The 10711-nt window shown below is 61.7% G+C and overlaps 1 protein-coding gene across 3 annotated transcripts in view; it reads right to left on the bottom strand.

Annotated features, from left to right (window-relative positions):
- Positions 1–455: 455 nt before the first annotated feature.
- GTF3C1 (general transcription factor IIIC subunit 1) overlaps positions 456–10711 on the bottom strand; it is a 69321-nt gene continuing 59065 nt past the window's right edge. Inside the window, exons 31-39 of one of the 3 annotated variants that reach the window (XM_045993191.1) lie at positions 9028–9200; positions 7554–7841; positions 6331–6590; positions 5235–5515; positions 3600–4155; positions 2795–2846; positions 1800–1992; positions 1263–1459; positions 457–966 (exon numbers count right to left, since the gene is read on the bottom strand). In XM_045993191.1, coding sequence (XP_045849147.1) covers positions 957–966; positions 1263–1459; positions 1800–1992; positions 2795–2846; positions 3600–4155; positions 5235–5515; positions 6331–6590; positions 7554–7841; positions 9028–9200 — 2010 coding nt within the window. In that variant the 3' untranslated portion in view covers positions 457–956. Of the gene's footprint in view, positions 1460–1799; positions 1993–2794; positions 2847–3599; positions 4156–5234; positions 5516–6330; positions 6591–7553; positions 7842–9027; positions 9201–10711 lie in introns of all 3 variants that reach the window. The other 2 variants (XM_045993190.1, XM_045993192.1) reach the window with 2 other exon arrangements.

Below are 10711 nucleotides of genomic sequence, written 5' to 3'. Positions count from 1 at the left end.
GCTGGAGCTCTCCAGTTTTCAGCAAGATGGAAGTCTGCATTTTTTAAAAATGTGAAATGTCCATTTTTAAAAAAAACCAGTAGCTAACATATATGTGTGAAAGAAAGAGAAAAAAGAAAAAAGAAAAGAAAGAGAGGGAGAGAAAGAAAGGGAGGGAGAAAACATCCACCGCCCAAACGCAGGCCACAGGCTTGTGACCCCTGCGGTCTCCAGCCCGGTCCTGGGCCAGCGCAGCATGGCACACCAGACGGAGCATCCCCGGGAGACCCAGGCCTGCGACCGCCGAGGACAGTGGGCAGGGCTGCTCCTCCCTTTGGTTGAACTGGAGTCTCTATTCTGGGCCGCACCAGACGAAACCAGGGAGGCCCCCAGGGGATCAGAGATTCTTTAGGAAACACACAAAACTACATGCATTTTACTTCACTTTAATTACAAAATAAATAAATACATGCCAAGGGGTTTTTTTTTTAAAGAGAGAAGAAGTGAAAAGAACAAACCGACCCCAGGCCCACGCGGCTCCTCAGCCCCAGCCTACCGGAAGGGCACCCCACCCCCCACCCCCGAGGTTGCCGCGCGTCTTGCCAGGCCGACAAGGGAGCCCCAGGCTCCTCTCCGGGTCTGAGGTCCTGCCTGGAGAGCGGTCAGTCCCTGCCAGGGCCTTTGGTGGCAGAACACACAGCCCTGTCCCGTGATGCGCACCCCACCCCCCAGGTCCCGCTGCTTGGGGGCACAGGGCCTTTCTGCCGGGGCGCCCAGAACTGGCAACGCAGTGCGAGCAGCGCCCGCTCCCAACCCCTCACAGCCACAGGACGACAACGCTGAGGTCCGCACCGAAGGCGGAAGGCGCTCTGCTCCCTGACGGTGGACGCCCTTGGAGGCCTCTCAAACTCACCACAGCCCCAGTTCCGCAGAAGGCAGGCAGCGACGGAGAACAGGATCTGTGCCTGCGGCCACGGCTAGGATGCCCTGGGAACAAGAAAGGGAGAGCAGGGACCCAAGCCTTCCGGCAGCTGCTCCCTGACAACACCCAGTGGGACCCAGCAGGGCCCTTGGTCCGGCAAGACCCCCAGAGCGGCCGGGTGGGAGGCCCTCCTCCGAGGTCCAGGCCAGAGGCTTGGCACAGACCTGTCCCTGCGCACCAAGTGGGGTGCGGCGCATGTGGGGGCCAGGTGGAGTCCCCCTGGGGGAGTCATGCCCTCCTCAGGAGCCAGTGGTGGAGAAGGGGCTCACGGTGACTGCATGTGTCTCATAAGTGGACCCACTTGTTCCAGTTGACCTCGTGGGGGAACACGCGGCCCAGCCGCAGGGTGCAGTCCAGCGTGGGTTCGTAGAACACGGTGGTGCTCTCGCTCGGGCTGGAGGACGTCTGCACCTCGGGGACCCGGGGCTTGGAGAAGAGACCGACCGCCGCCGGCTTTCTCAGCAAGCACTTCTTAATGCAGCCCAGGGATTCCAGGCCCTAGAGACAGCAGGACACCCAGGGTGACCGGCGCCCTTGCAGACCAGGTTCTCCGTCCTGTCCTACCTCAGGGGCTGCAGGACCCCAGGGCAGGGTGGGGGCTGCAGGGGCCCAGGGAAGATGGGCGAGGGGCTCAGCCGCCAGCCTGGCACGCTCAGAGGGCAACGAGCACGCTGCTCAGGGTAGCGCTGCACGGGGGGTGATGGTAGGAAGGGACCCACGGGAACAGCCTGGCTCTCAGGCTGGGCCTAGACCTCTCCGGCCAGTCACACCCCCTCCCCCCGCCCTGGGAGGCTGCAGCAGGGGCCTAGGCTCGGGCCAGGCTCGGCGGGAGCCGCACCTGCAGCAGCTCGAGCACGGCGATGGGCTGGAGCACGCCCCGGTAGTGGCGCAGCAGGCAGCTCTCAGGGATGCCAGGCCGCGTCATGATGTGGTAGAGCACGGCCTCCATCATGCCCTTGCACACCGGCACGTTCAGATGGCCATCCACGATGCGCCATGGCCGGGCGACGAATGAGATGTTCTCACAGTCCCTATGGGCGTGGCACACAGGCATCAGGCTCGGTGGGCAAGGGGACACGGCTCCACCGACGAGACACTGACACCTGGGGCAGCTGGGGACTGGCCCACATCATGGGGCCGGGGGTAGTGCTCCTCCACTCCTCCCTTCCCAGCTGGAACGAGGGGTCCCAACCGCAGGGCCTGGGGCTGCCGGCTGAGGGGCCCCGCTCGCACTCAGCCCTAACCACGGCCGTTGGGGAGGACCCGGCGCTGACGTCTGGATTTACCAGCTCCGGCCCAGCCCCGGGCCACGGCTGCCTCCACATGAGGCCAAGCTCACAGAGGTCTCCATGCAGATGCTCTCCTTCTGTGTCTCAGACAGCAGTCCCCCCTTCCCCCCACTGGCTGGTCTGCTACATAGGCTCCAGGCATGGGAGGGCCCAGGACCAGTGGGACACTCGGCTCTGACCGCCACGACTGGGGCCTGGGAGGGCTGCATATGAGCCAGGGCTCATGGCCCCAGGCAGCCGAGGGACATGGGCACATGCGTGGGAAGCGCCCCCACACCAGGAAGGCCCCTGTGAAAGCCATGGTTCCAGACGGACCCACCCACTGGCGACGTCCACACCTCTGGCCCTCACCGCTCCTGCCTTGCTCCCCCAGCACGTGGGACAACCAAAGTTCCACACGTTCCCAGGTCCCTGGGCTGAGAGCCACCGCGCCAGACTATGGAAGATCTCCATGTGACCATCACTGCCGAGATCCTGGGGACAGACTCCCCACCCTCGCACCCATGCACCGCGCCAGGCCACCTGGATCTGGGCACACACTCACTTTTCCCATGCTGCTTGGGGGAGGCCACAGACCACAGAGCTCTCGGCCGAACCTGACAGAGGAGGGAAAGGACACGAGACCTAAGAGGCGGGAGTCCATCTCTCCCCCTTTCGTTCACACGATGCGTCCTTCCGGGTTCTGGAGACAGAGCCGCGAGCATAGGGACAGCAAGCCCACTCCTCACAGAGCCCTCCCCTTGGGGGGGCCAGAGCCAGCGCACCCACAACCAGATTGGGCTGGGCCACGGTGTGCAAGTGTGGGGGGCGTTGCCAGGCCCCGAGGCAGCCCCATGAGGGGAGGCAAGTGAGCGCCCCACCCTCCGCCCAGAAGCCCTGACCTCAGAGCTGCGTGCATGAACCCCTAAGGCAGAAACAGCCCCAAGGAAATAAAGACGCCTTCAGAAATCCTGGGAAGAGGCCAGTGCGGAGCATGAGTGAGAGCGTCTACACTGTGGGGAAAGAACACGGCAGGTCTCAGTCCCTGCAAGTCTGCCAGTCCTGACAGGGTGCGACACCCCGTGTTCCTGCCACCGTGCCCTCATGCGGGACACAGCAGCCAACAACGCCTTCCAGAACCACCCTTCCTGTCCTGCACTTGTCACTCACAGACCTTCTCAGGAGACCCTGAAGTCCTCTAGTGGAAACAGGAAGTGGAAAGAGGCAAGCCCTCCCACCTCCAGTGCTGAGGCTAGGAAAATCTGGGGTTCCCAGTCTCAGGGAAGGCGTTGGGGGGGGGCACTTAGGCCCCAGGACAGAGAATGGGCAGGAGGGGGAAGGTGGGATGAGAGACAAGGTTCATTTGGTACCTCTGGGGTCTTCAGATCCTTCTGGAAGCTGGGTCTGACAGCTAGGCTGCTCCCGGCCCACAGGGCTGGGAACCCTGCCATCCTCTTGGTCCTCCAGCCCGGCCCCCGGTACTCCAGGGGGAGGCTCCTCCACACCCGAGTCCCCGGGAGCTGCTGGCAGAGCAGGCGCTGGGGATTCTGGCTCCTCTTCTGCTCGGGTCCCAGGGCTGGGGGCCAAGCGCACATCCTGGAGCGTGGGCCTCTTGGCAGGGGGCTTGTGGGTATTTTCGGGGTTGGCCTCCCCGCCCTGACCAGCCACGTCATGGCTCGTGCAACTGGCACGCCTCTTGGTGCTCCGGGGGCCCTGGGAGGGCAGAGCCGGCCTCCTCGCCGGGCTGTCCTCGCGAGCAGGCCTGTGCGGGGGTCTGGCCTGGAGGTCTGTCATTGGAGGGCATGCATCCTCCTCTCTGCCTTTCAGCCTCACCGAGTGCAGGAGCCAGGGCTGGGCAGAGGCCATGGCCACCAGGCGAATGGTGTGGCCACCGACTTCCAGGACCTGGTGGTGCTCCAGGAGGTCCTAGGAAAAGCAGGAGACACGCTGGGTCTGCGTGGGATCGCGGGGTCCGCACGCTTGCTTCCTTTGCCCGCAGCATCTGAGCGTCCCAGGCAGACGGGAAGCCCAGCACCACCAGGACAGATGGCTCAGGGACGAGATTTGGCTTCCAGCCTGGAGGGCGCCCACTGGCCCTGTGGCCCTGGGGCAGCCCTGCCCCTTCCAGGCTTGGGGTGAACTTCTGAGAGCCGAAGCTGCGTGAATGAGTCCTCCCAGGGAACTCAACACCCCGAGTGCTCTCATGTCCTGCAAAAAAGCCACAACTGTCCCCACATGAATGACAGTAACTCCTCTCATCCTCACACCATGCCCTGCCTCCCAGTCCCTGTTCTGATCGAGGCACTGCACCGACACTATCACCTTTCTTTTCATTCCCAGCTTAGAAACCCACCAGTTGGGACGCAAAAGTTTGCCCCAGTTCACTTCCTGGAAGCAGACTCATACTGGTCATGCAGGTCTGGGGAGGGCTCGCTGTAAGCGCTTGTCACCTGGGGCCCTGGGCCAGGCTGCAGGAAGCCTGGGGAGCCACCTGCCCGTCTCGGCTCACCTCCTGCGGCTCTCAAGGCACCAGGGGCACAGTCATCCTGACCCTGCTCTCACATCCTGCGCTCACGAACACTTGTCTGAAAACCCCACTAGGTGAAGTGCGCCCTGCTCCAACTACAGACCCCGCAGAGCTGGGCCAGCTGGCTCCAAGGCACTCGCTTTAAAAGGTCCGTCTGTTACTACGTTTCTTGGGTTCAAGGGTCCCTGGTGACAATGGACCCGGGCAAGTAAAGTGGGGAGTCCCGTGGGCCCAGCAGATGCCCCTACTTGGCTCCGTGCCACTGTGCTGAAGAAGCGGGGCCCAGGGTGACAACCCTTCTAATGTCCCAGAGAAGCTGGGTTTTAGGCAAAGTCTCCCATTTTTCATCTTGGCAACTCATTTAACTTGGGAAGAAATCACACTACACGCCCCAAACCGAGCCCCTCTTTGGCAGCGTGCGTCCGGCCGATGTGGGGTACCCTCCGCGTACCCCATGGTTCTCCAGAGCACGGCTCACCTGCACGTAGTCTGTGAAGGTCCGGGTGCGCTCGGCGTCGGTCCTCTCGAAGGCGGAGAACCACCTGCTCAGCTCCACTCTGTCCACCCCGAAGCAGCCCGCGGCCGCGATGACCCCGTGGACCTCCAGGACGGCACACACGTCCCCGGCCTCGTACCCGCACAGCTCCACCTGCTGGACAAACTCCTCGAGGCTGCAGGCGGTCCCCTGGCTCTGGATCAGCCTGGTGAAGGTGGCCGGGAGGCAGGATATACCCACGGGCAGCTCTTCCAGAGAAGGGACTGTGAAGACGAGGAGGACCCGAATCAGCCCAGCCCAGGGCACAGGCAATACTGAGGAGGAACGCGCTCCAACACCAACTCAGCGCCGTCCAAACAGGGAGGGGTCACCTTCTGGGTAGACAGGGCATGGGCCCCCGGCGGTGGGGATGTGCCCCTGGGGCTGGGATAAAGGGCAGGAAGATAGGGCTGGGGTCCGAGGACAGGAGCTCCGGAGCTCTGGAGGGGGTTCCTCAACTTGGCTGTCTGGGCCCTGCCTTCCTGCTGCTCCTGTGTTCACGGCTCCTCAGATCCTGGGGGACCCCTCGAGACTCCACCCTGAACATGAGCTTCCATGAGCCGGGGCTGCTGCACGTGGCTTGCTGGAAAAGCCGGCTCTGCTAAGACCATGGTCACAGGTCTGGCCCGAGCCAAACTCCAGACAGCACAGAACACCAACTGGGGCTTTGAAACTAAACTGAATACCATGCACCCCAACAGGTGACGGGAAGGCAGAGGCAGGAAAGGGGTGGGACAGGGGAGGAGACGCGCAGGGCTGAGGGGCCCGAATATTCTCATTTCATGTAGAGGAAGGAGACACTCTCAAATTCGAGGTATGGCAAAGCAAGGTTTAAGTAAGCTACTCAGAGTTTCAGAGGTAACCCACAGAAGGGCTAGAAAGAGTGTAAAAAACGGAAACAAACGAGAGCCCCTCTTTCAAAGCAAGAGGGCAAAGCCATGCTAAGCGGTCTGGGGTGGCGTGTGCTCCTGAGTCCTGGAGGGGAGTCTGCGCCAGCCCTGGCCCTTGGGCGGCTCCCGGGTCGGCAGGCAGCACTCACCGGTGGGCCAGAGCCGCGTGGGCAGGGGCGTGCGGCGGAGCCGGAACGTCACCCGGCAGGAGTTCACCACGATGCTGTCGTTGGGGTTGAGGTTGCGGGTGCTGACGATGCCGGGCGCGCAGTAGCCCCGCATGAGCAGGTAGTTGGTGTGGGAGGCCTGGCGGGCTTTCACCTCAATGGCCCGGCGCTTGCTTCCCGAGCCTTCGTCCAAATCTTCCTCCTCGTCGTCGTCCTCATCCAAGCCCCCGTCCTTGCCCAGACTAAGAGAAGAGCATGGACCTGGGTGACGGAGCACAGGCCGAGCGCCTCTGCCGGCTCAGAGAGTGGTCACCGTGGTCCAACCTCAGCAATGGCCTGTGGTCACTGCGGACCCCCTCCCCCGACCCCCGGCGTCTGGCTAGGAAGGGCAGGGTGGACGGCAGCTCCAGACCATCTCTGACCATCTCCTCTGACCATCTCCTCTGACCATCTCCCCACAGGCCATGCTCACCAGTGTCTTTGCAAGGGCTGTCCTTCTGGCAGGAAACCCTTCCAGTTTCAGTCCCAAAACTGCCTGCTGTTCCACTAAATTCCAGCTTAGCTATTAGGCCCTCAAGGAACCTCTGCCAAAGCTACCTTCCCGCCTTACCCCTCCTCACCACACCGTGCCAGGTCCCTCTCTTTGGCAAAGCCAGGTCTCTCCAACTCTGCTGCTGGCTCCCCCGCAACTAGAGGCACCAGCACGAGGCACCGGACTGGTCCCAGTCCCCAGATCTGAGGTTCCGTCCCCGGGAGCTCCCTGCCGCACTGCTGACATCTGCCGTCTCACGTGCCAGGTGCCACACAGCGCCAGCCACGACAGACTCAGCATGTGTTTGTGGAGTGAAGAAAGACCAGGGGTGACCCGGAGCTGTGCCAGTGAAGCATCTGCCTTTAGCTCAGGTCATGATCCCAGGATCCTGGGATCAAGCCCCTGCTTAGTGGGAAGCCTGCTTCTCCCCCTCCCTCTGCCCCCTCCCTGCTTGTGTGTGTGTGTGTGTGTGTGTGTGTGTGTGTGTGTGTGTGTGTGTGTGTGTGTGTGTGTGCGCGCCCGTGCTCTCTCTCTCAAATACATAACATCTTAAGAAATAAAAGACCAGATGACGGAGTGAATAAAAATGCAGACACCATAGGACGCCGCGGTGCCTGAGGCCCCCAGCTGCACTCAGAGCACGCATGAAGCTTGGTGACAGCCCCATCCTTACCTCTTCATGACCTCGTTCTCTACCATGGAGCTGTCTACCACGACAATCTGCTCCGGGATCCGGACGTCCACAGAGATGAGGCCCAAAGAGAAAAGGGTTAGGGCGGCCACGCAGTGTCCTCCAGGGTTGTCCAGAGAAAACGCCACCAGGTGACTTGTAGACTTGTTAGTATCCTGGTCTTGGAAGGAAAAATTATCAGGCTGGTCCAACTTGCCGGCGGCCAGGATTGTGCTGAGGAACTGGAACGACTCCGTGCACACGGTGCTTGGAAAGCGCCACGTAAAAATCCTGCATGGACACAAAGGAGGTAAGGTCCAAACCGAGGACAGGACTTTGGAGGCCTCCACGTGGATGGGCTACGGGCTTTGCTGAAGATCTGAAGGCCCGCCGAAGCCCTCTTTTCCACCTCAACATTCACTACAGACGGGAGCCAGACTGGGGAAGACGAACGCACTTCCCGAGACGATCATCTTTCCCCCCAGGAAAGCCCCGAACCCGTGCAGAGGCGACGGGACGCGTATGTCCACGTCACTGTCTCCGCGAGGCGACAGCAGAGTCAAGAAGCCTGATTTTCCACAAGCCTCTGACAGGGGCCTAGGTCTGGAAGTCTTCCGGATGTGAACGCTGCCCCGCGGCTCACAGTCAAGAATGCCGCGGTGGGGAAATGGTCAAGAACAAGCTCAAGGTCAAATAGTCTTGCCAGACCTGGGCCCTCGTCTTCTGGTTCCCAGGCCACAGCTCTTTTTACTATAGCCAGCTGTGCTCCAGGGAGGCAAGGAGACCGGCGGGGGGGGAGGGTGTTTGAGAAAGGCACAAGTGTCTACACTCACAGACAAAGGGACGCATGAAAAAGCAAAAGCCCCCCATTCTACTGTTCTGTTTCTGACCACAGCCTCAGTGTAATCAGAGGACTGACAAAGAGAACAGCCTGGAAAAGAGGAAGCCGGCCAAGGCCAAGGGCTGCCAAGGCCAAACCCCTGGGACGATTTCACAGACTTCCCCTTTGTGTGGTCAAGGGGGTCGGTGGCATGACATGCCGAGCAGGTAACAGAGACTGGCCGCGCTGGCCGCTGGTGTGAGGGTCCCGTGACTTGGGGCTGCGGAGGGCAACTCGCAGCATCCCAGACCACCACTCAGACCGCTGAGGGGCTGCAGACAGCGTCTGGAATCCAGCTACGGGACAGCTTCAAACCGAACACATGGCTCGGCGCGGCCCTGAGCCTTAAGAATGCCCAACGAGGCCCCACCAGGATGCTGTGCCTTTTGATGGGCTCATGGGTATGTCACTCACTTCTCCCAGTTTGACAGGAGAAGGGAAACATACCACCTGCAGAATGGTACATGTCCCACGCTACCGAGGGCACTGCCCTTGTCCCTGAGCAAGTGGCACAGGCATGGATGGACACCCGCTCCAGAGGCAGCTCGCCCTCCAACCTGGGGCCCCGCCCTGGCCCCAGCCCCGCTGGGGGCTCACCGGTAGTAGCTCTGGGACAGTTGGTAGGACATGGGCACGAAGGGCAGGGCCCGGTTCTTCTTTGGGCCCAGCATGTGGTTGACCCGGCGCCGGTTAACCAAGCTCCTTTTCTGGCACTCCATGAAGGCCTTCACGAGGATGTGGTCCTTATACTCACGGTACAGGCGGAAAGTCTGCAACACAGCGAGGCCAAGGGTGAGCGAGGCTCTCTGGCAGCTGGGGTGTGGGGGAGGAGCAGAACGTGGGGTGCACAGAAGTGGGAACTGATCACGTGTGCTGGAGGGACCGATATGGAGCTGAGGGGTTGGGAGGCTGGAGCAGACTCCTGGGGGTGCAGGGCGGGAGGACCTGCCATTCGAGGTCAACTTTGATCCCTGTCAGAGAGAAGGGCACCCCAGAGAAGGACAGGCACTGGAGACAAAGGATGGCTCCGTCTGGGGATACAAGGTCGTGGGAGTCAAGGCAGAACCACCCGATACCACTCACTTTCCTGAGCCCTCGCCCAGCCCACCAGGAGGTCCAGCTGGCCGTGTCCACATAAACTGTGCCCAAACACAGGTGCTTGATGCCGTCTACACCACCGCTCCTCTTGGAGCCTCCACCCAACTGCTCTCCTGGCCCCCAGCCCCTGGCCACTCGCCACGCAGCCACAGGGAGCCCCGTGCCTCCGTCAGACCACATGTGGCTTCCCTCTGCAGAGGGAGGACCCCGTGCCCACTCCGCGTGGCAAGGACTCCTGGGAGCACGGCCCTGCCCACCACTCCAGCCTTGCTGGCCTCCGGACTTTCCCTCAGAGAGTCTCCCCGCCGCGGGGCCTGGCGTTTGTGGCTCCCGTTTCTTAGACCGCACCTCCCTGAATTTTCACAAGGCTGACTCCTCAACTCTCAGCTCCGCCATGTCCCCTGCGGTCAAGTGTACTGCAGGAGCCGCTTTATTCTCCGCAGCACGTCTCTCCACCTGAAACGACCTCATTCACTTACTTGTCTCTCTCCCACCAGAAAGGAAGTCCCACAGGAGCACGTGTTCAAGGTCTGCGGCTGCCACGGCAGGGCCCGGCACAGAGCAAAGGTGGATGGCAGTGCCTGGCCTGCCGCAGACGCTCCTCTGGCTGGCCACACCACCCCAGCTCTGTGGCTCGGATTCGGACCCGGCCCAGAGGAAGAGCAGCTCCAAGGCCTGTGGGGCCAGCAGGGTCCCGATGACTCCCGTTTTTGGAAGGCACTGACTCCATCGGCCAGCTGACCGAACAGTGGATGTCTAACACATGCCGGACACAAGGAAGTTCCTGCCAGACCTGTCTCCTCAAAAGCACTGGCCAGGAAAACGTGTGGTCATGGTCTGAGGACTTTAGGCTTAGGAGGTTCTCTGCCACGTTGGCCTGAGAACCATGGAACCACGAACGGCAGAGAGGACGGAGGCTCATGGACTTCAAGGGATCGTCCAAGGCCACACCGCTGGGCAGGGCTGGGACCAACAAGGCCTTGCCCTCAAGCCCAGTGACCTCACCACTGAGCCACTGCAGAGGGACACAGAGATTGGAAGCCAAAGTGGCAGTCAGCGGGGAGCTGTGGCAATACCGGGTGTTCTCCTGGAGCCAGAGGGGGTCTGCGCACACACTGCGCCTCGTCGGTCTGAGGCCCGCACACCACCCTCAACTTCTCTAGGCAGCGCTTGCACGTCAGCT

Source organism: Meles meles, chromosome 21, assembly GCF_922984935.1.
Source record: "Meles meles chromosome 21, mMelMel3.1 paternal haplotype, whole genome shotgun sequence".
Classification (NCBI taxonomy): Eukaryota; Metazoa; Chordata; class Mammalia; order Carnivora; family Mustelidae; genus Meles; species Meles meles.
This window is presented reverse-complemented; position numbering and strand designations above follow the sequence as displayed.